General features: G+C 39.5%; 1 protein-coding gene and 2 pseudogenes across 1 annotated transcript; 1 reads left to right on the forward strand and 2 right to left on the reverse strand.

Annotated features, from left to right (window-relative positions):
- Positions 1 to 6,411: 6,411 nt before the first annotated feature.
- On the forward strand, positions 6,412 to 7,344 carry LOC115271820 (olfactory receptor 147-like). The gene has a single exon (XM_029914789.1). The coding sequence runs from the start codon at positions 6,412 to 6,414 to the stop codon at positions 7,342 to 7,344; it is 933 nt and encodes a 310-aa protein (XP_029770649.1).
- Positions 7,345 to 16,738: 9,394 nt separating this feature from the next.
- Positions 16,739 to 17,219, reverse strand: LOC115272648 (annotated as a pseudogene).
- A 6,440-nt stretch (positions 17,220 to 23,659) lies between these two features.
- The window catches only part of LOC115272650, a 4,115-nt pseudogene continuing 1,681 nt past the window's right edge, over positions 23,660 to 26,093 (reverse strand).

Consider the following 26,093-nt stretch of genomic DNA (forward strand, 5'->3'; position numbering starts at 1 on the left):
GGGGATTAAGTTAAGAATTCTGGTACTGCTGCACACACATCCTGGAATTGAATAATTAAGTAAATGGTGGAAGAGGGGAGCCATGTTTCTTGTTGTTGAAGTGGGAATTTACAAATAAGTGGACTTAAAAGGAATCGAGAATGATGGATGAGGTAATAGATGAGAGTTGGAAACATTAGTACAAACTTACATTTAGCTTATGGATGGTTACATATGTATATACATTTGTTAGTATACATATTTCTTTCTTTTGTCAACTGAGAGGGCCTGAAAAGAATGACACCCCTGTAGCAATAAGCACAACTGGCACCAGATCCTGGTTTCTGATACCATTCCCCAATACAAAAAATTAATGCCATTTCCTGGAGAAATGGCTGATTCTACGAGTAGGGCAGGAGATAAATAAGATGAGCCTGCAGCATCTTGTAATGCCACAGAGTAAGAAAGTGCTATAAACACACCACACACACACACACACACACACACACACACACACACACGCATGGACACACACACAGTGGGAAGTATTCCAAAGAGGCATTGGAGCCAACTGAAAGAGCTCTACTGGAAAATTTGAGCTGCAAGATTTGAGTAAATAAAGCATATATTGGGTTATAATCTAGTGCAATAAATAAATATCCATATGGTCAAATTGCTATAAATAAATAGTTCAACAAATTAATAACTTCCTACTCCTTAAGTGTGGGCTGCTCATAGTAACTCCTGCCTCAAAAGTACAGAGCAGAAGTTGAGCACAGAGAACATGACCTTACAGTGGAGTAACCTGGCAAACACTACATCAGTCACATAACCAAAGCCACAATGAACATTCATAAATCATAAGGGTAGTATATATTCTTAATACGATGTGATAAAAATGGCATTACCTCTGTGATCTACATCGCCCAAGCCCGTAATCTCCATGTAGTCATTACAAAATCATCAAATTCTAATAGAAAGAGACTCTCTAAAATACCTGACAAGTTCTCTTCAAAACTGAAAGGTCATTAAGAACAAAGAAAATGTTACAGTCAACAGGAACCTACAGAGACATGACAAATAAGTGAAATATGAGACCCTGTCAAAAAAAAAGCCAAATCCAAGTAAATTATAGACTTTAATTAAAAATAATGTCTCAGTATTATTTGATTTTTGTGATGAATGTTCCATATAATTGCAAAATGTTAGTATCAGGGCCAGCTGTGTGCGAATGTATGAGAACTCTGTATTATCTTTCTGTAAAATAGAAAGCTTTTTAAAATAAGGTCTAGGGATGCCTGGGTGGCTTCATTGGTTCAGCTTCCAACTTCCATGCAGGTCATGATCTCACGGTTCGTAGGTTCGAGCCCCGCGTTGGGCTCTGTGCTGACTGCTCGAGCCTGGAGCCTGCCTCACATTCTGTGTCTCCCTCTCTCTCTGCCCCTCCCTGCTCATGCTCTGTCTGTCTGTCTCTCTGTCTCAAAAAAAAATACACATTAAAAACATTTTTTTAAGTAAAGTCTAAAGCATACTTAGGAGACATTGTGTGTTCAGTTCCAGACCACCACAATAAAAGGAGCATTACAATTAAAAAAAAAAAAGTCTAAAAATGCTAAAAAGATGACACAAGAACTTAGGGCATGCAGCAAAGCCAGTCCTCAGAAAAAGATTAAAGCTACAAATATTATTTGAAAGATGTTTTCCCTAATTGGGAGGCGAAAACTATCCTTTCACCAGTGATGGGAGAGTCGAGACCGGGAAGTCTGTACAAACAAACCTTGTTAAATCTTCTTTCTAGTTGCTTCTCTACAAATAGCTACCATACCTAAAGCCCCTTTGCCATGTCCTGTTTCCACAATTCACTATTCTTTGTCCAGCTTGCAATTGTAAGCTTTTGGTTCTAAGCAATTTCTTTTGGTTTTCACATTTCTTGTGACAACTTCTGTGCACAGTAAGTGATAAGTCACTAAATTCTACTCCTGAAAGCAGTATTACACTATATGTTAACTAACTAGAATTTAAATAAAAATTTGAAAAAAATAATTAAAAGGTGAAGATTTCTTCCCTACTGATCTTATGTCAGTTTAATTTTTAGACCCAGCTGGAGACTGTAGGAGGGCAGAAGAGAAATTTTTCCTCCTCTCCAGAATATAGTCCTTCTAATTTTACATACTTACGTATGTACCAATAACTTACAATTAAGAGTTTTGTATGTTTAAAAAAATTTTTTATACGATGCTTTGTCTTTTGAATTTTTTAAATTCAAATTTCATGTTTGGTATTTATTTTTGTTCATATGTGGAGTAGTCATTTATTTACTTTCATTCTGCTTGCCGGGGTCTATGGGACTTGCTCAGATCACTTGGCACTTGGATGATTCTGACCCCATGTCTCTCACTATCTCTGTTGCCCTGTCATTTGTTTTTTGTTTTGTTTTGTTTTACTTTTTAAATGTTTATTTATTTTTGAGAGAGAGAGAGAGAGCAAGAGCACTGGCGGGGGGCAGAGAGAGATGGAGATGCAGAATCTGAAGCAGGCTCCAGGCTCCGAGCTGTCTGCACAGAGTCCGACACGGGCTCAAACTCAAACTGTGAGATCATGATCTGAGCTGAAAGCTGATGCTCAATGGACTGAGCCACACAGGCGCTCTGCCCTTTCATTTGTTAAAGTTGGCCTGTCCTTTTGCTTTTTCACCTTTTCTGAAGCCCATGCACATTTTTTGAGACCCAGAACGTGTTCTTCTGGCTATACTCAAGCAAGCATTTACCTCCAGACACCTGCCAAGGTCTAAACGCCAGATGACCTTTGGGTTTTCTCCTCAAAATATGGTCATCTGAACAGGAGCTTCTGTGTTAGCTAGGAGGTTATTAGAAGTACAAAATGTAGTGCCCCACTCTGGATTTTTGTTTTCCCTTTCCTTCCTGGGACTTGAAGGTTTAATTTTCTTTTTATTACCTCAGTTATATATTGACATTTATTAATTTTTTAATGTTTATTTTGAGAGAGACAGACAGACAGACAGAGCATGAGCAGAGGAGGGGCAGAGAGAGGGAGACACTGAATCCGAAGCAGGCTCCAGACTTTGAGCCGTGAGCTCAGAGCCTGACTCAGGGCTTGAACCCATGAACTGTGGGATTAACTGTGAGTAAAGTTGGGCGCTTAGCTGACTGAGCCACCCAGGTGCCTTGATTTTTACATTTAAAAATACGTTGACTGGGGTGCCTGGGTGGCTCAGTTGTTAAGTGTCGGACACTTGGTTTTGGCTCATGGTTCAGTTTGTAGGATAGAGCCTCACATAGGGCTCTGTGCCGTTAGTGCGGGATTCTCTCTCTCCTTCTCTCTGCCCCTGCTCCTCTCTTTCTCTCTCTCAAAATAAATTTTAAAAAAACTTCAAAGAAATTAAAAAATATATTATCTGACATTTCTGCATGTTTATAACAGGTTAGCTCAGTGTGAAATCATCCTGCAAATTAAAAATCTATTTAGTCAAAAATAAGTTTTCCTTTTCTGCATATTAATGAGAATATATTATAAGGCTTAAATTACCATTCACTTTGACAAATTAGAACATACTGAGATTGAGTTACTAAAAAGAAGTCAAGGGGCTCCTGGGTGGCTCAGTTGGTTAAATGTCCAACTTCGGCTCAGGTCATGACCTTGCGGTTCCTGGGTTCAAGCCCCGCATTGGGCTCTGTGCTGACAGCTCAGAGCCTGGAGCCTGCTTCTGATTCTCTCTCTCTCTCTCTCTCTCTCTCTCTCTCTCTCTCTCTCTCTGACCCTCTTCACTTACTCTCTCCCTCAAGAGTACATAAATGTTAAAAAATTTTTTTTAAAAAGGAAAAAAAAGTCAAGAGATATTCTAGTAGGTCTTATGAAAAGGGTGACCATTTGACATACTTTGTTATAATTGGATTAGTCTAAGGTGATTGTTATATAGATGGACAGAGGACATGAATGAGATAGTTTTGCAATGTAAGGGTAAGCTCAGAGTCCCTCTACACTCATTCTGTGTTTGCACATTTTTGTATTTACACTTTTTGTGTTAAAGGTGAAAAAATGACCTTCAGCTCTGGCTTAGAACCTTGGCAATAAAACTCTTCTTGCAATGTGATTTGATATAATATGAACTTGGAGCATTTCTGGTTCTTACATCACCTAAATAAGAGTTCTTAACATTTCCATAGAAAACACATGTTTTAATGAATCTCCAAGGTCCTCATCACTACTGCAGACCAAGGAATGTCTGTCTATCCTGTGGGACATATTTCAGATTTGCCCTGAGGAATGTTTAGTCCTCTTGTAATTTTGAGGAGTCTGAGAATAATAATCGGGACCCATTTTAGTAATGGTTTGGTTTTAAATCATCTTAGAAGGAGTTCCTAAATATTTTTCTTGACCTCTGTTCTTTTTCTCTTTACTCTTTCTCTCATTGAGTTCACATAATATCACAGCTTTAACCTATATAGAATTAATCTGCAATTTGTTTTCCATATTCTGGTCTGTGTCTTGAACTTCATTTAGCCTGAGTTAGGCTGTATACTTCTAGTTGGACATCCAGTTGGCAACTGAAGTCCACCATGTTCAAAATGGCATGTACATGTTTATGAATATTTCTACTTGTCCTGGGATCTCTCTGTTTATAGCAACACCATAATTTATCCAAATCCCTATGCTAGTACCTTTGGGAGTTTCTTGCCTATTTCTATTCCCTTTCTGTGAAGTCCTAATGAGTGTGTCTTTGCAACATCTCTTGCATTATATTTATTATATGTCTATTTATGTGATTATTATATATTTATTTATTTTAATATTATAATTGCCTCTCACAGCTCATCCTGCCACCAGTCACTCTTATACCAGTCCATCCTGCTGGCCTCCGTAATATTAATTCTTCCAAATCTACACTTTGATCTTTTCTCTCCTGTGCCAACATAGGAATTAAAATCTTGAGTGGCTTAATGACCTCTCATAATAAGCTGACCTTGATTTTGGCATTTGAAAGCTTCCTATACTGATGCAAACCTGATTTTTGATCTGACTCCATGTTGCAGTCCAGAGGGGGAGACAGTGGAACTTCTCTGAGAGCCTGTGAAAGTAAGTCCTCTATGTGACATCCAGAGAGAATGGAAATTATATTCTTTTTTTAAGCTCCATACCTCTGTTCTGGATGGTATCCAAGAATTCAGCAGTGGCCTTTACTAGTCTTACTGAAATCTTTTCTGCCCATATTCAGGTCTACAAAGAAAACCATTGACACCACACAAGCCTTTACCTGTTTGGCAATAATTCTGTACTAGTGTCTACTATAAATTCCAGGAAAGATAGGAGAGGGATTCATCTATTTTTCTATTATACAAATATTTATTGAACACTTAGGTGCTACAGGGATATCACTGGGAAAAGTAGACGCGATGCATTTGGAGCTTAGAGTCAAATGTAAGTAGGTACATGAGTGTGTGGTGGGAATATACAACAAATGAATAAATGTATAATATTCATAGAGTGATAGGTGCTAGGAAGAAACCATTGTGGATGCAGGAAAGATCATCATGTTTTTCTATCTGGGGATGCACCTCATTTGGCAGGAAATAAAAATGTATGCAAAATAGTGTACTCCCAATGGTCAATGTTATTATCATGAACCAAATTGTAAATGTACACTAGGTAAAAATTGTTTTCCACTGCAAAGTTTGGTCTTTGGGGAAAACATAGGTTTTCTAATTTTTAATCAGTTCCCTAGGATTTCCCAACTCATGAGAACTCCTTTTGGCCATGTTAGCAGATGGATCTTCTGGCACCAGCAGATTGTACTTACTGCCCCCTAGTCTGAAAGGACACTGGGCAAAACCACCATCAGAAATCATGATCTGTAGCCCCTGGCTCCTCAGAGTCTGTGGTTCTGATGCTTGTGCTCTGGCTCCCTCAGTTCAAAGCTCATTCAAAACAAAAACAACAAAAAGATCTCTGTTTTGGGTTGTTCATCTTTGAAATTCATCAGACCCAAGGTCCAATATTAAAGTTCTAATGCAATAGGGTGAAGATTGAATTTTCTTGTTCCTGCTATTCTTTTTCCATATCTTTTTTTTATGAGAGCCACAGACCCATTGAAATGATATATCTCTTGCTGAGATGGCAGTTGTCCCTGAGGTGGGATTGGTGGACAATCAAAGAAGACATGTAGCAGAGATGATCACAGGGTTCCTGCATTTTATCCCTGTGGATATTGCCCTTTATGACTTTTTGATAGACATCTTTAAACATTCTCTCAGCCTTTATCCAATGGAGACCACAAAGGCACACAGGAGGGTAGGTGTGAGTTCATTCTCTCATTCTGAGGTTCTGTCTCATCATGAAAGAATTAGGGGAACGGAGCTGGGTACTCATTTTAACGTCACCCTCTGTCCTGTTCTCACAGATACGTACTAGGGAAGAATGGCACCAGGAAATGACTCTTCAGTGACCGAGTTTATCCTGCTGGGTTTAACACAACAGCCAGAACTCCAGCGGCCTCTCTTCTTCATTTTCTTAGGAATCTATGTGGTCACCGTGATGGGGAACATGGGCTTGATTATTCTGATTGGTCTGAAGCCTCACCTGCACACTCCCATGTACTACTTTCTCTTCAACCTTTCCTTCATTGATCTCTGCTACTCTTTTGTCATAATCCCTAGAATGCTGATAGGTTTTGTTAAACAGAACATCATCTCTTATGCAGAGTGCATGACTCAGCTCTGTTTCTTCTCTTTTTTTGTCATTGATGAATGCTGTGTTTTGGCATCAATGGCTTATGACCGGTATGTGGCCATCTGTAAGCCCCTGCTTTACAAGGCCGTCATGTCCCACCAAGTCTGCCTGATACTGATGGCGGGAACATATGCAATGGGGTTTGTGGGTGCCATGGCCCACACTGGGTGCATGCTGAGGCTCACGTTCTGTGATGGGAACATCATCAATCATTACATGTGTGACATACCTCCTCTCCTCCAGCTTTCCTGCACAAACACCTACGTCAACGAGCTGCTAGTTTTCATTGTGGTGGGCATCAATGTAATAGTGCCCAGTCTCATCATCGCCATTTCTTACACCTTGATCCTCTCCAACATCCTCCGTATTCGTTCTACAAAGGGCAGGTCCAAAGCCTTCAGTACCTGCAGCTCTCACATAGTAACTGTTTCTCTCTTCTTTGGATCATCAGCATTCATGTATCTAAAGCCTTTTCCTGCTGGGTCTCTGGATCAAGATAAATTATCCACAGTTTTTTATACCATTGTGGGGCCAATGATGAATCCTTTTATCTATAGTCTGAGGAACAAAGATGTCAAAATTGTACTGAGTAGGACTTTTAAGAAAAGGGTGTTCTCTTGAGTAGAAATGGTGTTAGTTACAGATGTCATCTCCTACTAAGGGCACACAGTATATGAAGCTATGGAGAGACAGGTGAGAAATCAAAATAGAAATCCAAATTATTCAAATGTACGGTAAATTAAGTTAATTATTTATAAGTCCTTTCACAAAGATAATAGAAGGAAGAGGAAGATCAGTCCTTTATCTTTTCATAGAAAGTAAAAGTAGTTCATTTGTCATTCTCCAGCTTATTTTCAGAAGTTACAGGTTTAAGTATAAATTGTTGAATGGTGGTAAATCCAGAAATGGTAACTAGTGAGTTTTTTTACTCAGGTATGTCTGGAATTCCTACAAAACTTTGTCATAGTTATATAGACTTTGTCAACTTGAGATTCAGCCATTTATTCATTCACTTAATAAACATTAACTGAAAGACTACTGAGCTTGAGAGCTGAGTGTGGTCTTTGGGTGCCGTAGAGGCTTTTGTTTTGGGAGATTTCTTCATTTCCTAAAGGAGATGAGAATAGGGAGATGCTCTTCTCACTCTGGTCTCCAGTCTCTCTTCACTTAAGTCTCAAGGGGATGTGGTAGAGCAAGATTTCCTTCTGATCCATGTTCCTAAGGACAAGATAACCTTTTATTTTTTATTTTTATTTTTTAATGTTTATTTATTTTTGAGAGAGAGAAAGACACAGAGTGTGGGCAGGGGAGGGGGAGAGAGAGAAAGAGAGGGACACACACACAGAATCCGAAGCAGGCTCCAGACTCTGAGCTGTCAGCACTGAGCACGTAGGGCTCCAACCCACAGACCAGGAGATTATGACCTCAGCTAAAGCTGGATACTTAACCAACTGAGCCATCCCGGTGCCCCATGATAACCTTTTAGAGCCATTAGTAATAAAAGGATCCTACACTGGGCTTTACCTCTTGGGACTTTATGGCAGGAAATAGAATATGCTATGGGAAGAATTTTACTAGAAATGTTCACCAATGATTAGCAGAAGAATTTTTGTCCTTTCCTTAAATGGGCTTTCAAATCTGTAATTCATTGCAGTCAGCATTTTCCCTTTATTATTTTCACTTTCCCTTTTGTTTCAGATTTTGATGCTACAAATGATAGCTTTCATTTAATTCACAAATAAAAGCACCTCTCCAGTACAAGGCTCTGTTTTAAAAATTTTTTAATGCTTTTTATTTATTTTTGAGAGAAAGATAGAGACAGTGTGAGCAGGGGAGGCTCAGAGAAAGAGGGAGACACAGAATCTGAAGTGGGCTCCAGGCTCCGAGCTGTCAGCACAGAGACTGATGTGGGGCTCGAACGCACAAACCGTAGGATCATGACCTGAGTCGAAGCTGGACACTTAACCAACTGAGCCACCCAGGCACCCCCAAGGCTCTGTTTTTAAACATCAAAAGATACAGTGGTGAACAAAACAGACAATGTGTATATACTCTCATTGGGTTCATTGTCTACAGCCAGGTGGAGCTGAGGTGCAAATGAGCAGGAAGAGGAGATAGGTGATGAACACATGTGAATATAGCAGATAAATGCTTTGCAGAGTCTTAAGGTGAGTGGTACAGAGAGTAACTGTGTGGTTACTTTAGATTGGTGGAGGGGCTTTTCTGAGGAAGTGGTATTTCAGCTGAGATCTCACAAGAGAAGGAGCCACACACAGAACATTCCAGGCCATGGGAATATTGGCAAGTAATCATACTTAGGAGGATGAAGGACAAAAAGCTGGCCAATGTGACTGTGATGTCGTGGTAGATGTGTAAGTATTAGGAAGTGTATGTAGTATGTAGGAAAATAATTTGGAAATAAGGATGGAGAGTCAAGGTTGTGTAAGCCTTGAAAAGAGTGGATTTTAATAACACCCACGTGACAATTACACAAAGACCTAAATTCTGCCTTTCCCTTTCTTGTTGGGAGGCTCTATTATTATTTCTACCTAATCCTGGAGAAAAGTCCAGGGTTCCGTGACTAATTTCTAGTGAAACCTATGAAGGAATAATACCTTAAATAGCCTCAGATTGTTATGTCCTGCAGGAAAAATTTTTCTGTTGCTAATCTTGCATGCTAGAAGATGAGTCAAAGTCTGCAAGGTGTCAACTGAAATGAACGTGACTTAGGTGGAAGTACCCTTTATCTTGTCTTTTCACCTACTAGATACAAGTATCTTGAAATGGGGAAACTGTTGCATTTGGAAACATGCAATCAGGTTTGGTTCCAGATTCCATGATTTTTGTATTCTGGGTCCTCTCAGCCTTAGCATCTAATATTTCAAAGTGCTCTGGTACAGATGAAATGAAGCAATGCATGCTTAAAAGATGCTACATAGTTTCGTGTTTTAAAAATCACATTCCAGCGACTCTCAAGATATACACGTCTTTTCATGTAACTTCCCTGAAATAAGTATGCATCTTATAATCAGTGCCATCTTACCTTTGTTGTTGGCTTGTGGCAGTTGTGATGCCATTGTCATTGCTCAGGCATGTGCAGATTTGATCACAGCTCTTCATGCTGTTGTCATTTCAACGGGGTTAGAATTGTTGGTAACACATGTATGGGGTTAACTGCCATTTAAAATTCTCATCTTAAATATACATATCATATAAAAATTTAATTCTACAGTGTTTATAACTGTAACTTCAATTACATTATAATTATTATATAGCACTGAAGTATGAAGTTTTCATGTACATGGAAAGATCAGAAAGATACGGAAACAGCAGTGGACATAATTTCAAAAATAGTTCAGCAAATATAATTCATTGGTGGAATTGTCACAATTTCATTTATCCATCCATCTATCTATTTTATCTATTTGTTACAGAATAACAACAAAAGAGTTTTACAGGCCCTAAGAAAGTAAGACACACAGGTGTCAATGAAGATGGATTATATTTCATTACTGAGGCACAAGCAAAAGAACAGCGTAACATGCAAAACGATGTTACTGAAGGCAAGATTATTCATAATGTCAATATCTAGACACTTCTAGAAGAATACTTTAACTAAATATAAAATAGAAGTTCTAAGTGGCACATGATCATCATGCCACTATATAGTTGATGGCCTGTTTTTCTTCATATACAGAACATGGCTCAAAATGGTGACATTGAAATTTCAATAAAATCCCATAGTATCATTACCCCCTTTGGTTAGTAATGGTTGTTATGGGCTGAATTGTGTTCACTCAAATTCATGTGCTAATGCCTTAACCCCCAGTAACTCCAAGTGTGACTGTATTTGGAGATAGGGTATTTAAAGAGGTGCTTAAATTAAAATGAGGCCATTAGCATGGGCCCTAATCCAACCTTACTGGTGTCCTTATAAGAGGTGATTTGGACACAGAGAGACATCAGAGGCATGAATGTGTGCACACCTAGGAAAGACCATGTGAGGATATAGGGAAAGGAGAGCCATCTGCCAGTCAAGGGGTATTGCCTCAGAAAAAAATCAAACATACTGATACCTTGATCTTGGACTTCAAGCTTCCAGAATTGTGAGAAAATACATTTCTGTTCTGTAAGCCATCTTGTCTGTGGCATTTTGTTATGGTAGCCCCAACAAACTAATATATACAATATTTACTAAATATATTAAATTTACCAATACATGGAAGTATTTATTAAATATTATAGATAACAAAAATACACTATATGCTACAAATAAAAATTTCAACTGAATAAATTTTAAAGATCAAATTGGCTTCATTAAATGATTCATGAATTGGGAAGTATCCTCTGTAGCAAATAGAGGAGTGTACCCAGGAGTTATTAAAAAATGGAAGATTTTATGGAAGGAGTGTGGGGCAAGAAAGGTATTAGAAAAAAAAAGGTTGCTCATTCAAGGTGGCTTTCCCTTAGAGGTTAAAGTAAGAGATCTTATAGTGCAGTTTACTTCATCTTTCTTTGGGGAATAGAGAAGGCCCATGTGGAGGACGACTGGGCACTGATTGAAAATCCTCACTGGCGGGTTAAGACTACTTTTGTGGGGGAGGTTGAAACTGCAGTTAGATTAGGTATTAAACCCTGGTTTGGGAACTCAGTATAAGTAACAGCGTTTGGGGTCTGTGGTTTTCTTTTTGACATTATGAAATCTTTTTTAAAAGACTTGAATTCATGGTATAAATGTTTTGTTTAATACTAAATATAGCTGTATCGAATTTGATAGTCAAAAGGCAGAGCTATCAAACTTACTTTTACTAAATAGACTCATTAACCTCTATTTGAATCTTCTCTTTAATGCACTTTGAATTCAAAAGAATGCTCATCAAATGTCAGGAAGTGAGTATTTTTGTGTTTGTCCAGGGTTAGGACTCTCTGAGCAAATTATACTGGAACCCAGGTGATAGGACAAGTGTTAGAGAGACTGGGACCCGGCAGGCATGCTCCACCCCTCTCCCTTCTGGAGGAGAAGCCAGTCTCCGGGTTCTGTGCTGAACCAAGCTGCTGGATCCTTCCCTTCATTTTAAACTGCCCCCAGGCATCCCAGCTATGCTGGTGTCATCAGCACTCTGGATGAAGAGAGAAGCCCATTCCTTGTTCTACGTGAGTTTGAGAAAAATGTGTATACTGCTGTGTTAGATACCATTTTATCTCCCAAGTCTGTAAATTTAAATTAGATCAAGTTGATTTGCTGTTCAGGTAGATTATCCTTACTGACTTCTGTCTGCTTAATCTTTATCATTTGGTAACATCTCTCTTTAAGTAAATTATATAAAGATTGAAGCCCCTGATAAGCTTCCTTGTTTTTATTTATGTCTTTTTGCTGAAATTAATATAGCTACTCCAGCTTTCTTTGCAGCGTTAGAATGGTATACTTCCTCCTTTTACTTTTAACCTAAGTCTTTATGTTTAAAATGAATTTCCTATAGACAGCATATAGTTGGGGTTTCTTCTATCACTGACTTTGAGAATCTTCATCTTTGTATTGGTATATCTAGACCATTCACATTTAAGGTGATTATTGATGTAGTTGGATTAATATCTATCTGTTTATAACTGCTTTCTACTTGTACATGCATTCTTTTTATTTCTTGCTTCTCTTCTTTTTTTGTGTTCTCCAGATTTAACTGAACATTGTTTGTATATACAAATAGATGTATACTTGTTTTCCTATAGTTTACAGTACATATTTTACAATAATCTAAGTTTACTGTCACTCTACCACTTTATGTATAGTGCAGTTACCTCAGAATATTTCTACTTCTTCCCACCTGCCCATTATAACATTGCTGTTATTAATTTCACTGATCCACACTATCATCACCATTGTGTTGTTAACTATTATAATTTAATATACACAGTTATTGGGGCACCTGGGTGGCTCAGTGGGTTAAGTGTTGGAATATGACTCAAGTCATGATCTCACAGTTCGTGAGGTTGAGCCCTGCAGTAGGCTGTCTGCTGTCAGTGCAGAGCCCGCTTCTGATCCTCATTCTCCCTCTCTCTTTGCCCCTCTCCTACTCACACTGGTGCATGTGCACTCTTTCTCAAAAATAAATAAACATTTAAAAAGGTAAAATAAAATACCTTTTATTTATCATCTAGATAAATTAAGAATAAGAAAAATAGGGGTGCCTGGGTGGCTCGGTCTGTTAAACATCTGACTTTGGTTCAGGTCATGATCCTGCAGTTTGTGAGTTCAAGCCCCACATTGGGCTTTGTACTGACAGCTCAGATCCTGGAGCCTGCTTCAGATTTTGTCTCTCTCTCTCTCTCTCTCTCTCTCTCTCTCTCTCTCTCTCTCTCTTTCTCCCTCTCCCTCTCCCTCTCCCTCTCTCTCCCTCCCTGGTCTGTGCTCTCTCTCTCTCTCCCAAAAGTAAACATTAAAAAAATTATATAATGTAAAAAAAGAATAAGAAAAATTGAATATTTTATTTTTCCTCCATTTATTCCTTCCTTAATCTTTTTTTATTGTTTAAGTCAATTCAACCTTCTGACCTACTTTATTTTCCTTTCGCTTGAAGAACTTTAATATTTCTTTTTTTAAAATAGTTTATTGTCAAATTGGTTTCCATACAACACCCAGTGCTCTTCCCCACAAGTGCCCTCCTCCATCACCACCACCTCTTTCCCCCCCTCTCCCTTCCCCTTCAACCCTCAGTTCGTTTTCAGTATTCAATAATCTCTCAGGTTTTGTGTCCCTCTGTCTCCCCAACTCTCTTTCCCTCTTCCCCTCCCCCTCATCTTCCATTAGGTTTCTCCTGTTATCCTGTTAGACCTATGAGTGCAAACATATGGTATCTGTCCTTCTCTGCCTGACTTATTTTGCTTAGCATGACACCCTCAAGGTCCATCCACTTTCCTACAAATGGCCATATTTCATTCTTCCTCATTGCCATATAGTACTTTATTTTGGAAAATTCTTGGCCATTCCTATTTCAAAAATTTCCTCTGCTCCACTTTTTTTTTTATGTGTTTTTTTTTTTTTTTAATTTTTGAGAGACAGAGAGAGACCGCATGAGCAGGGGAGGATCAGAGAGAGGAGGAGACAGAATCTGAAGCAAGCTCCAGGCTCTGAGCTAGCTGTCAGCACAGAGCCTGACACAGGTCTCCAACCCACTAACCGTGAGATCATGACCTGAGCCAAAGCCGGAAGCTTAAGGGACAGATCCACCCAGGCACTCCTGCTCCACTCTTTCTTATCTTTCTGATAGTCTAATTATGTTTATTTTTCACTTTTTAAAAATGTTTATTTATTTGAGAGAGAAAGATAGAGACAGAGCATGAGCATGGGAGGGTCAAAGAGAGAGGGAGACACAGAATCTGAAGCACCTCAAGGCTCTGGGCTGTCAGCATAGAGCCCAACATGGGGCTCAAACTCATGAAATGTGAGATCATGACCTGAGCCGAAGTTGACAGCTTAACTGAATGAGCCACCTCAGTGCCCCATTTTTCACTTTAGAAATGATTTTTCCAAATTACTTTTCTAAAATTGTTGGATCTTCCGGGTTTTGTTTTATTTTTTATTCTTTTTCATTGACCTGTCCTTAGTTCACTTATAAACTGTATTGAGTTCTCATGAGCACATAGAAGGAATGCTTGATTCATGTTACTGTGCCGTTTATTTCTAGTATTTTCTTTTGATATTTTTTCTTAGAGTTTCCATCTCTCTGTTTATATTACCCATCTATTCTTGCATGTTTTCTATTTTTCCCTTTTAGCCCTTAACATTCTTATTATAGTTATTTTAAATGTCTATTTTATAATTTCTACATCTGCTTCTTATCTGATTCTATTTCTGTTGGTTTGCATTGTCTCTTCAGACTGTGCTTTGTTGGTCTTGTGTTTTGTCAAACTTTGCAATTTTTTGCTGAAAGACAGACATGCTGTATCAGGTACTTAGGTAAATGACCATTAGTGTGAGAATTTTTTGGTATTCTAGCTAGGGTTTTGGCTATGTTTAGTTTTGTAGTAGCTATAGGGGCCAGAGTCTTCAAATTCTCTAATGTCTTTGCTTTTATTTTTCTGTTTGTTATGTGTTGACTCTGAGCTTCCTCAAGTAGGCCTCAATATTTTTCTGCCTGAGTTTCAAAAGTTCTGACAGCATAACTATTCCACTATATTAGAAACAGTGAGCCATCTTAACTACTGCATCTATACAGCAGGGACTTTCTTGCAATATATATTTTTTAACTTATCATAAACAAACTTACTATCTGGAGGAGAAAGGCATTTTCTTCCAAACTTATGGGGTTTTTAAAAATAGTTTATTTATTTATTTATTTTGAGGGCAGGGGAGAAGGACAGAGGGAGGGAGAGAAAGAGAATCCCAGGCAGCCTCTGTACCATCAGCATGGAGCCCAATACAGGGCTCAAACACATGAACCGAACTGTGAGATCATGACCTGAGCTGAAATTGGATGCTTAACCTACTGAACCACCCAAGCGCCCCCAAACTTCTGCTCTGATTGGAGTTTTAGGTTAAGAATCCAGGTCTGCCCAAGAGAGCAAAAATAGCTATAAGCATTGAAGCTTCAATGATACAGAAGCCCTCTGGGGCTTCTGGGTGGCTCAGTCAGTTTGATGTCCAGCTTCGCCTCAGGGCATGATCTCACAGTTTGTGAATTCAAGCCTTGCATTGGGCTCTATGCTGACAGCTCAGAGCCTAGAGCCTGCTTCAGATTCTGTGTCTCCTTCTCTCTCTGGCTCTCCCCAACTTGTGCTCTGTCTCTATCTCTCAAAAATAAATAAATGTAAAAAAATTTTTTTAAAGAAGCCCTTTGTATATTATATATCCTGCTGTTTTAAATACTAGGTTACTTTAGTTTTAGATAACCTATGCTATAGTCCAGAATTGTTCACTTTTAATAAGACTCATGACCTAACTCACTAAAAATTCTATCTCTTAGTCACCTGCACCATCGGTGTTGTCATCCTGGTTTCTTGTTGTGGTTTTATTTTTACAGTAGTATTAGATTTTGTCATATAGAAGTACTTCTCCCAATTCTATTCCGAAGTCTGTATGAGAGATGAACAAGTAACAAGAGACTTGTTGACTTCATACCCCAGGTTTCTCCAATAATACTTAAACCTTGAGGCACTTGCATGGCTCAGTTGCGTGGCTCAATTTTTTACTTCAGCTCAAGTCGTGATCTCACAGTTTCTAAGTCTGAGTGCTCAGTAGGGCTCCATGCTCACAGCTTAGAGCCTGCTTGGAGTCTCTCTCTCACTTTCTGCTCTCTGCCCCTCCCCTTCCCTTCTCTGCTCAAACATGTGCTCCTCTCTCCCTCTCTCTCTCTCTCAAAATAAAACTTAAAAAAAATGCCTAAACCTCTTTTTTGAAGAATGCCTTTTTATGGCAGGTCTGGCCTAGGGAAATGGTGATGGACTATCCCCTGACAGTCCCGACTATCAAAGCAAGGATCTAAGGGACAATAGACATGAAGGAAGTCAGTTCTTCTTACATCTGTCCATTATCACTTGGGCCATCAACTCTCACCCTTTATAAACAGTGTCAAAGGGAAGTCCCATGAGAGCTAACCCAACAATTGCCTGCCTCACTTTCCTGTTACTGGTCAGGCTTTACAGTAAAAAATAAATATAATAGAATTTTTAAAACATAAGAACTTTCTCCACGACTCAGAATAATAAGAGAACATGCACAATATAAGTGTAAAGCAATAAATTCTAGTCAGTGTTGCAAAAATTCTGTTTTTGTGACAACAATAAGCTTAAACTTTCTAAACAGCCTCTTTTCTTTTTTAGGATGGGCTAATATTAAAAAATTGCCCACATAAGTGTTTAGCTAACATTTTATTTAAACACCTCTGGAGCACACATTTAGTATAATAGACAAAAACCAGACAACATATCTGGACTTAAACCTAAATGTGAAAATGGGTCCACAGGCTCATTCTTCACCACTTTTCTACAGAAATGTGTTAAACGGTTTTACCCCACAGAACTACGTACACAGAGTCTGTACTGATGTGCTAGTTTCTGTTGAGGTAGCTTTGTTAAGGGGACACTGCAGTCTGTCTTGGGGGAGCTCTAGAGTTTTGTGGGGGAAACTTTCCATACATGAAGCTTATGAAATCTCTACGAATAGTTCTTCTGAGCTTTTTAACTTAAACCAATGCACCCATATTGTGTCACTGATGGCCAGTCTGAATCCCAGCGTCAAACTTCTGCTGATGGGTATCCATGCTTTCTTTGTAGTGGCTGGTGTTGACAATGGCAGTGTCGGAAGAGGACCGAGGGAGAAAGTCCTGGCTACTGACACACTCAGTCTTTGCAGAGCTGGGCCATGGCAGTGGCTGATATTTGGAAGACGTGCCCCAGTCTCTGCTGCTTCTGTTCTGGCTCCGTGGCTCCCAGTTGGAAAACCAGTGCATGGGCCTCTGCTCCTGGTTCAGAGTCTGGCCCTCCTCCTTGTGCTCCTGCATCCCCGGTGGCCTCTAGAGTCCTAGACACTGCCACCGAAGCCACGGGATCCTCACCTGCCACCTCCACCTTCCCACACGAGCGTTGTCACCGAGCAAGTCTGCTCCTCCAAGTGACACAGGCCTCCTGCATCCCAGTGGCCTGTGAGCCATGCCCTGTAGCACCCTGCCGACAGGAAAACCCCTGCCCTGGGGCCTCCCCACCTCGTGGGTCCTGATGAAGGTCACCTTGGACCTGAGGACCATGGCCACCCTTGCTTCCCCAACGGAGCCATACATCGCACTCCCCATGGTGCCCCTGACCACCAGGCCCACCCAGAAGACTCAAGGTAATATTTCTTTTTGCTACATTTTTTCTTTGTCTTTGGTTTTTATAAATTTGACTATAATGTGCTTGGCTGTGGATTTCTTTGGGTTTATCCTGTTTGAATCTGTGCCTGTGTGTTTTTGCCAAAGTTGTGAAATTTTGAAACATCCCCCAAATTTAAATCCTTTTCCTGCCTCTGCCTTTCTCTTATTGTTCCAGGACTCTGGTGACATGAATATTGGAATTTTTGTTATAGTGCCCTATACCCTGAGACTCTTCCATTTTCTTCTATTCACTTTTTTGTATGCTCTTCAGATCATGTAATTTCTCTTGTTCTGTCTTCTAGTTCATTGATTCCATCCATTCTGCTGTTGAGTCCATTCACTAAGTTACTAATGGTAGCTAAAATTTCCCTTTCATTCTTTTTTGTAGCTTGTTTTGTTGTGTTGGGTTTTTTTTCTTTTTTTGGGCTGAGATTTTCTATTTCTTAGCTGAGACTTTGCATTTTTTCATTTGTTTCAAGTTTGTTCATAATGTGTATTGAAGTATCTTTATCCTGATTTTCAGGTTATTCTAATATCTCTGACATTTCATTTTTGGCATCTATAATTGTCTGTTTTCATCAAGTGTATAATCTTCTTGGTTTTCGGTATGACAAAGGATTTTGGATTGAAACTTGTCCATTTTCATATGATATTGTGAGACTTTGGACCTTATTTTGCTCTTCCGTTTAACTGTTTTGTTTTGTTTTCTAACACTGCCCCAGCAGGAGGAGGGAGGGATTATCTCATTACAGCAGGCTGAATTAGAAGTTTATGTTCCTCACTCAGCCTTTGTTGACATTCAAGGGAGGAGACATCTCATGACTGGTGGTTGGGAATGGGGTTTCTCGCTCCCCACATGTTCTCCATGTAGCACTGTGGTGTCACTGATGCTGGGTAACTTAAAAGTACTGACTTTCCACTAGGCCTCCCTTGACACCTCATGTGTGTGTGGGGTTGGGGGGGTTTGATAGAATAGCCTCATGAAGATAGACCCGTTCCCACTCTATCTTTGCCACCATGGATGTGGGTGGAGAGGGTTCTTTTAAAACTTATTTTTAATTTTTTTTTTTAGGTTGTCCCTATCCTGGTCTTTTTTTTTTTTTACCTTTATTTATTTATTTTTAGAGAGAGAGAGACAGTACACATAGGGGAGGGGCAGTACACATAGGGGAGGGGCAGAGAGAGAGAATCCCAAGCATTGACAGTGCAGAGCCCGATGTGGGGCTCAGACTCCCAAACTTGAGATCATGACGTGAGTTGAAATCAAGACTCAGATGCTTAATTGACTGAGCCACCTGGCCCCCCCAGGTTGTCCCTATCCTGGTCTTTGCCTAGAGAGAGCTGGCTTTTGTTTGGCCTTTAAATTTTTTAAATTTAATTTAAAAATATCTGTGCTTATTGAAGATTTTTGTTGTCCACTTCTTCAGATTTGTGACATAGAGGCAAAAGTAATCCAGGGAACTAACTGTGAGTCCTCAGTCCCCTTACCAGTCGGTCTCCTCCTCTCTACTTTTAAGAATCCTATGTTTGTTTTTTATATAATGTCTAGGATTTTAGTTGTAATAGTAAGAGGAATAAGGAAAAATATATACTTTTCCTTTTCAGAAGCAAGAGTCCCATTTGGTTCCTTTTAGTATTTTCTACCTCTCTGCTAACATATTTTATTTTATAATCTATTTTAAAAGATATAATTTGTTTATTTGTAATTTGGGTGCCTGGGCGGCTCAGTCAGTTGAGCATCTGACTCTTGGTTTCAGCTTAGGTCATGATCACAGGGTCATGGGATCAAGCCCCCTATCAGGCTCCACACTGGTTGTGGTGCCTGCTTGGGATTCTCTACCCCCCTCTCTCCCCTCCACTCTGTACCTCTCTCCTACTTGCATTCTCTCTCACTCTCTCTCTCTCTCTCAAAAACAAGGTAAAAACAAAAAAGTATTTGTAATTGTTTGTAAAAACAATTTTATGTTTACTGCATTAAATTTTTTTTCAAATGATTGTAACATCTGAGTCATCTCCCATATTGACATCTGTTGGTTCTTCTCTCATCTTCAAGTTGTGGTGCTGGTTCTCATTATGGATATGATGAATGATTTTCAATTGTGCCCTGGAAATTTTGTATATTACTTTGTGAGACTATGGATCTCATGTGGTGTTCCCTTTTAGTGGTCATCTTGTTTAGGTATAATGTGCAAATTCAAATACTTCTGGTGAGCTCTGAAATCAAGAATCAGATGCCTAACCGACAGGTACCCAGGTGCCCCAGTGGGAGTTGAACTTTTATCCCACATGTCAGTAATGAGGAGGATACAAGTCAGCAACCCAATAACACTGGAGAGTAAAAGTGAGTGGGGGAGTAGCAGAGAGAGAGGGAGTGAGAGGGAATTCCAAGCAGGCTCCCATGAACCATGAGATCATGACCTGAGCCAAAATCAAGAGTCAGATGTTTAACCAACTGAGCCACCCAGGCACTCCTAGTTCAATACTTTTTATTTTATTTTATTAAAAAAAATTTTAATGTTTATTTTTTAAGAGAGAAAGAGAGGGTGCAGGGGTGGGACAGAGGGAGAGAGTGAGAGACACAGAATCTGAAGCAGGTTCTGGGCTCCTAGCTGTCAACAGCAATCCCAACACAGGACTGGAACTCATAAGCCATGAGATCATGATCGGAGTTGAAGTCAGACACTTAACTGACTGAACTGCAGGTGTCCCTAGTTTAATAATTTTTAAAACATCAACATTTCTCATATTCTTATGTGACTTTGATTTCCAGACTTTCCACAATTACCAATTTTGTTTACATATATACTTGCTACTGGGGAGATGATTTGTTGACTTTTCACTCAGCCACAGATAGAAGTTCCACTGGACAACCTCTTTTTTTTTTTTTTAATCAGGTTTACCCATCTTTTTAAATAAAAAAAACTGTTTGCAACTTATTTCTAATCATTTTCAGTGGCAAAAATCCAAAGGTTTAGCAAATGAGTCATTATGTGAAACAGGACTTATTATTGGGAAAGCCAGTAATTGCTGAAAAGGAAGCTAGAATCTTCTCTTGTGACCTGAGGTTCAAAGTAGATTTTAACAAATTTCAATGGTTAATTGAATTAAAACACTCTAACACTTATTTTGCAATGTTTATTCATATTTCTAACTAAGAACCTAACCCATTTTACAGGTATGTGTTTCCTCAGTCAGTCAATCTTTTGCATTATATATATGAGGAGAATATTGTGTCATGGTTTATGTTGACAAGCAACAGAGAGTGAGTCTAGATCTTTCATTTATTTCTGGTACATCTCCTAAGACTAAGACATTAACATTAGTTAAAATGCTGTTAATAAAAATACAGATTTTATTTGGGTTTCACCAGTATTTTCACTAGTGGAATTATTTTGTTCCTAGATCCTATTAGGATGCCACAGTGCATTTGGTTGATATATTTCATTAGTCTTCTCTGACTTGTGAACTTTTTTTAGTCTTTGCCTTTTTTTTGTTTTTATGACTATATCGATTTTGAAGAGTATAGGTAGCTATGTTAAATAATGCCCTTATTTGGGTTTGTCTGATGCTTTTTCATTATTAGATTGAGTTGTAGGTTTTAGGAAAAATAATGTAGAGAGAGGCATCTGTCATATTGAGGTCTAATGATATCAGTATGACTTATCACTGGTGATGTTAACTTTGGTCAATTGGTTAAGGTGGTGTCTGTCAGGTTCTCCATTGTAAATAAATGTACTGTTTTTCCCTTTCCATACCAAGTTCTTTGGAATCAAGTCATTAACTCTACAGGAGAGGAATTAAGTTCTACCTCCTTGAGAGGAGTTACCTAGATATGTATTTATGACATTTTTCTCAAAGAACATTTGTTTATTCTCTCCTGCAACAATGAATACTGATGGATATTTACTTTATTTGGGGGGTTATAATCCAATGATATTCTTACAGTTGACCCTTGAGCAACAAAGGGGTTAGAGGCACTAATCGCCACATAGTCAAAAGTCCATGTATAACCCTTAACTACCCCCAAACTTAACTATTAATAGCCTATTGTTGCCTGGAATCCTTCGTGATAACAAAAACAGTTGATTAATACCATTTTGTATGTTATATGTATTATATGTTGTATTTTTATAATAAAATAAGTTAGAGAAACGAAATGTTTTTTCAAATTGCCAAAAACTTCAAAATTTTTTCCAATATATTCAAACCCATGTGATCCAAGGGTCAACTGTAATTATTTTATTCCTCAAATAGGTCTAGCTTTGCTCCTTCAGAGCTCCCAGGTTGGATACTGTAAACTTTTGCCATGACTCTGTCTTCTTTTTTAAAAGTCAATTCTTTAATTTCTATATATAAGATGCTTCAGAATCATTTTGTGAGTTCCTTGGTTCATCCTCCAAATGAATCATTTCTCCAAGGTGCCCAATTATTATCAGAGAATGTTATTAAGAAACAAAGATTTGGGCGTTGGATGTGTTCATTTCTACAGGGTATCACTGCCCTCTTAGTGGAGAGAGATAGGAAATATGTGTATGCATTCAAATACTTGTCTATCTCTCTCTATCTCTATCATCTATCTATGTTTTTGAACCTATGTATCTTAATATGTATATTAAAATGTATATTACGTGGTGCTAATCAAGCACTGTGGGGGACCAGCCCATGCACCAGAGTCTAAGGGTCCCTGAGTAGGGGGTTGGTGTTGGCGCAGTATCTATAAGAATGGAGACAGATAAAGTAAATGGTGGCAAGATTGCACTTTACTGTGATGCTTAGGATCTTTATATACCATAGGTGATTACATCATTTTTCTAATGATTACATTGTTTGTAACTTCCAGAAAAAATTATTATTTCCATGGTAGCAAAAACAGAAACGAGGTTCAATACAGAAGATCAAAAAACATAACTCATCATTTAAAATACATCAGCAGAAGTTTGTTTTACGTATAAGTAATATTATTAACCGAAGCTTATGACAAGACTATTCTTTTTTAAAGGTGAACAAGATAATTTACGGGTAAAGTGCCCCTGACCAGGAAGGGAGTTTCAATCTGAAAATTTGCCCACTTACCGAAACTCATTAAAGGTCATAGAAAACTAACTCCAGTCTCGAATCCATCATGATCAAGAGGTCATGCACACATTCTCTAAAACAAAGGAAAGCAGGACCCGACAAGCCATATGACACTGTATGCTCAGTCTCCCAGGAGAGCGACTCAATCCCGATCCTCAACTGAGGGACCTCACTTGCACCAGAGTGACACTTTCCAGACAAGCTGGAGATATGCGCGTTCCTCTTGGTGACTTACAGTGGGATCTCAACAGGTCTTTTGGCAGAATGGGCCCCTACAAAGCACCACATCGTTCATTCTAGACTTACCCTTTTGTATATTTATAACTTCTTTCTGTGACAGAAACACTTACTTGACTCTACATTGCAAGGGTAAACACAAAAAAACCTGTACATGAACACTGTACTCTAGCTGATAAATTGGTTTCCCACAGGGGTGTGGGTTTGCAACTCTGAAACTCTAATACACATATACTGGAGCTGAATGGATAAGAACTTGTAGCTAATAGAACTTGCATTATATTCAAATGCCTTTTCCTAACTATTTGATTGTGACCACTAAGGTACACTTCTAGAAAGAGTAGTGGAGCCAAGATGGCAGAGAGGAAGGGAGCTCTGTAAACTCCATCCGCCCCATCTATCGAACTGAGAAGGAAATTACTCTCATCTGCAAGAGCGGAAGGAGAAAATATAGACTCCAGAAAGAAAAGAACCTCAAGGATACCTGAGTGAGTGAGTGCGAAGTGGGGAGATCTGAAAACGGGCCAGCCCGGGATAGGCAGGGGAAGGGGGAGCCCCAGCCCAACGCGGGGCAAGCACATGGAGCTCGAGAGACAAAGGGAAGAGACAGAGAGACTGAACACACTCATAGTACATCTCCAGGAAAGAGGTAAGGAACGCTTGGCCACGCTTGGAGAGAGAAACCCACTCCATAGATAACTGCTGGGTGGGCGGAATCCCGAACCCGGGTGGCGCAAGGGAAAGAACAGCTTCCAGCCCTAAGCCATCTCGGCGGGGAATCAGCGGCAGCAGCAGTGGCGAGAGGCGGCCGCAGGGGTGGCACTGCGAGAGGCAGCTGCAGCGACGGCCCCTGCAGCAGCTGCGCCAGGGGCGTGCACTTTGAACTTGGTTTTGGGAACAGGACCACGCACCTCATTTCCACGGCACATCTCGCCCCCTGCACTGGCTGCGCGAATCCCAAATCCCGGGTGCCCACAGGAAAAAATAGGGCCCACACCTACGTGACCGCTGACAGGGAGTCAGCGGTGGGTGGAGGCCTGGGCACGAGCTTAGGCTGCAGGAGCTCCTAGCTCATTTCCAGCAGCCCACAGCACCTTGAGAGACAGCTATCCAAAGCCAAGAGAGACTCAATTTTTTTTTTCTTTCCCCCATTGCGATGGAGATCCTGGCTGGGGGTGGGAACTCCGCAGTTGGGTCTGTGAAGGTGCGCACATCACCTCCTGCTGCTCATTTCGCCTCAGGCAGGGGCAGCTGAAATCCCGGCCTGAGCCAAGACAAACTGATTCCTCCCCCTAAGAAGCCAGCCACCAAAACAAATACATTTCATCTGTGGTAGCACAAATGTGCACGGACTGGAACTTTGAACCTAGGCAGGCCTGGAAAATACAACTAGGCTCAACTGCGGCCCAAGGAGATCAGACTCATTAGAGTGGCCTACACTGCTTAGTTCAGCGGAGCTTGGCGTGCCGCCATTCTAATCTCCACAGACATCAAAGCAGCCTCCGAGACCTACCACATCAAACCCACCTATCCACGAGGGGAGCTGCTGCTTTTTTTTATATTAAAAAATTTTTTTTCTTCACTTTTTTTGTACTTATTTCTTTGTTATTATTACCTTTTTTCCTTTTTCTTTACTTAATTCTTTTAAATTTTTATTCCTTATTTTCCTTTCTCCTTTCTCCCTTACTTTTTCACCTTCTTGCAACCCAGATATATTCTCCTGTATTTCATCCTTACCTCTCCCCTCAAATGGTCATACACTTTTAGACTGTCTACTGTCCTTTGTTGTCTCCGACCCTCTTTTATTTATTTTATTTATTTTTTCTTTCTCTTTTCTTTTTATTTTCTCTTCTTCTCCTCTTTAAAATCTTTTCTTTACATTTTCTTTCTTTTCCTTCCGCCTTTTAATGTGTTTCTTTGTTTGATTTGTCTGTGTATATGTGTGCTTCTGTTCCCTCTGTCTTTGTCTGTCTGTTTTCCTTCTTAGGACTATACCAAGAAACAAGCCAAAGTGTGCAAGAAGGTGAGTCCCAAATATTTCAGAGAAGGGAAATAAAATACTCACAGGCACAACAAGAGAAACCGAGAGACACCATTAAGAGAATATTTCCTGAAACGACAGGCCCTGGACAGTCAATAAGCTTCCTTTAACGGAGAAATATTAATTGGTGCACAGCTAACAATGAGCTTTCTAAAGGTGACAAGAGAGAGAAAACTAGCAAAAATGACAAAACGAAGAAATTCTCCCCTGAAGAACTTCCAGGAGGAAGTCACAGCCACAGAACTGCTCAACAGATCTAGACAACATATCAGATCAAGAATTTAAAAAGATTGTCATAAGATTAATCGCTGGAGGTGAGAAAAACATCAAAGAATCAACTGAGACAATTACTAGGCGCCTTGAAAATAGATGTGATGAATTAAAAAAGGCTATAGATGAAGTGAATAACAAACTGGAGGCAGCCACCTCGAGAATTGATGAGGCAGAGAGAAGAATAGGTGAATTAGAAGATATAGTTATAGCAAAACAGGAAGCTGAAAAAAGAGAAATAAATCCAGGAGCAAGAAAGGAGAATTCGAGATCTGAGTGATACAATCAAATGGAACAACATCCAGCTCATAGGAATTCCTGAAGAGGAAGACAGAGAGAAAGGGCCTGAAGGGATACTTATAATTTTATAACTGAGAATTTCCCAAATCTGGGAAAAGAAATAGACATTCAAATTCAAGAGGCACAAAGAACCCCCTTAAGATGTACTTTGAATTGGCCTTCAGCACGACATATCATAGTGAGACTGGCAAAATATTAAGATAAAGAGAGAATTCTGAAAGCAGCTAGGGAGAAAAGGGCCCTCACATACAAAGGGAAACCTACCAGAGTGGTTACAGACCTATCTAATGAAACTTGGCAGGCCAGGAATGAATGGCAGGAAATCTTCAATGTGATGAACAAAAAAATTATGCAGCCAAGAATCCTCTATCCAGCAAGCTGTCTTTCAAAATAGGAGAGATAAAGGTTTTCCCAAATAAACAAAAATTGAGAGAATTCATGACCACCAAACCAGCCCTACAGGAAATCCTAAGAGGGACTCTATGAGGGAAAGATCGCAAAGAATACAAGGTGCCAGAGATACAACTATAAACATGAATTCTAGGGAGAACACAATGACTCTAAACCCACATTTTTCAATAATAACATTGAATATAAATGGA

Source organism: Suricata suricatta, chromosome 11 (assembly GCF_006229205.1).
Source record: "Suricata suricatta isolate VVHF042 chromosome 11, meerkat_22Aug2017_6uvM2_HiC, whole genome shotgun sequence".
Taxonomy (NCBI): Eukaryota; Metazoa; Chordata; class Mammalia; order Carnivora; family Herpestidae; genus Suricata; species Suricata suricatta.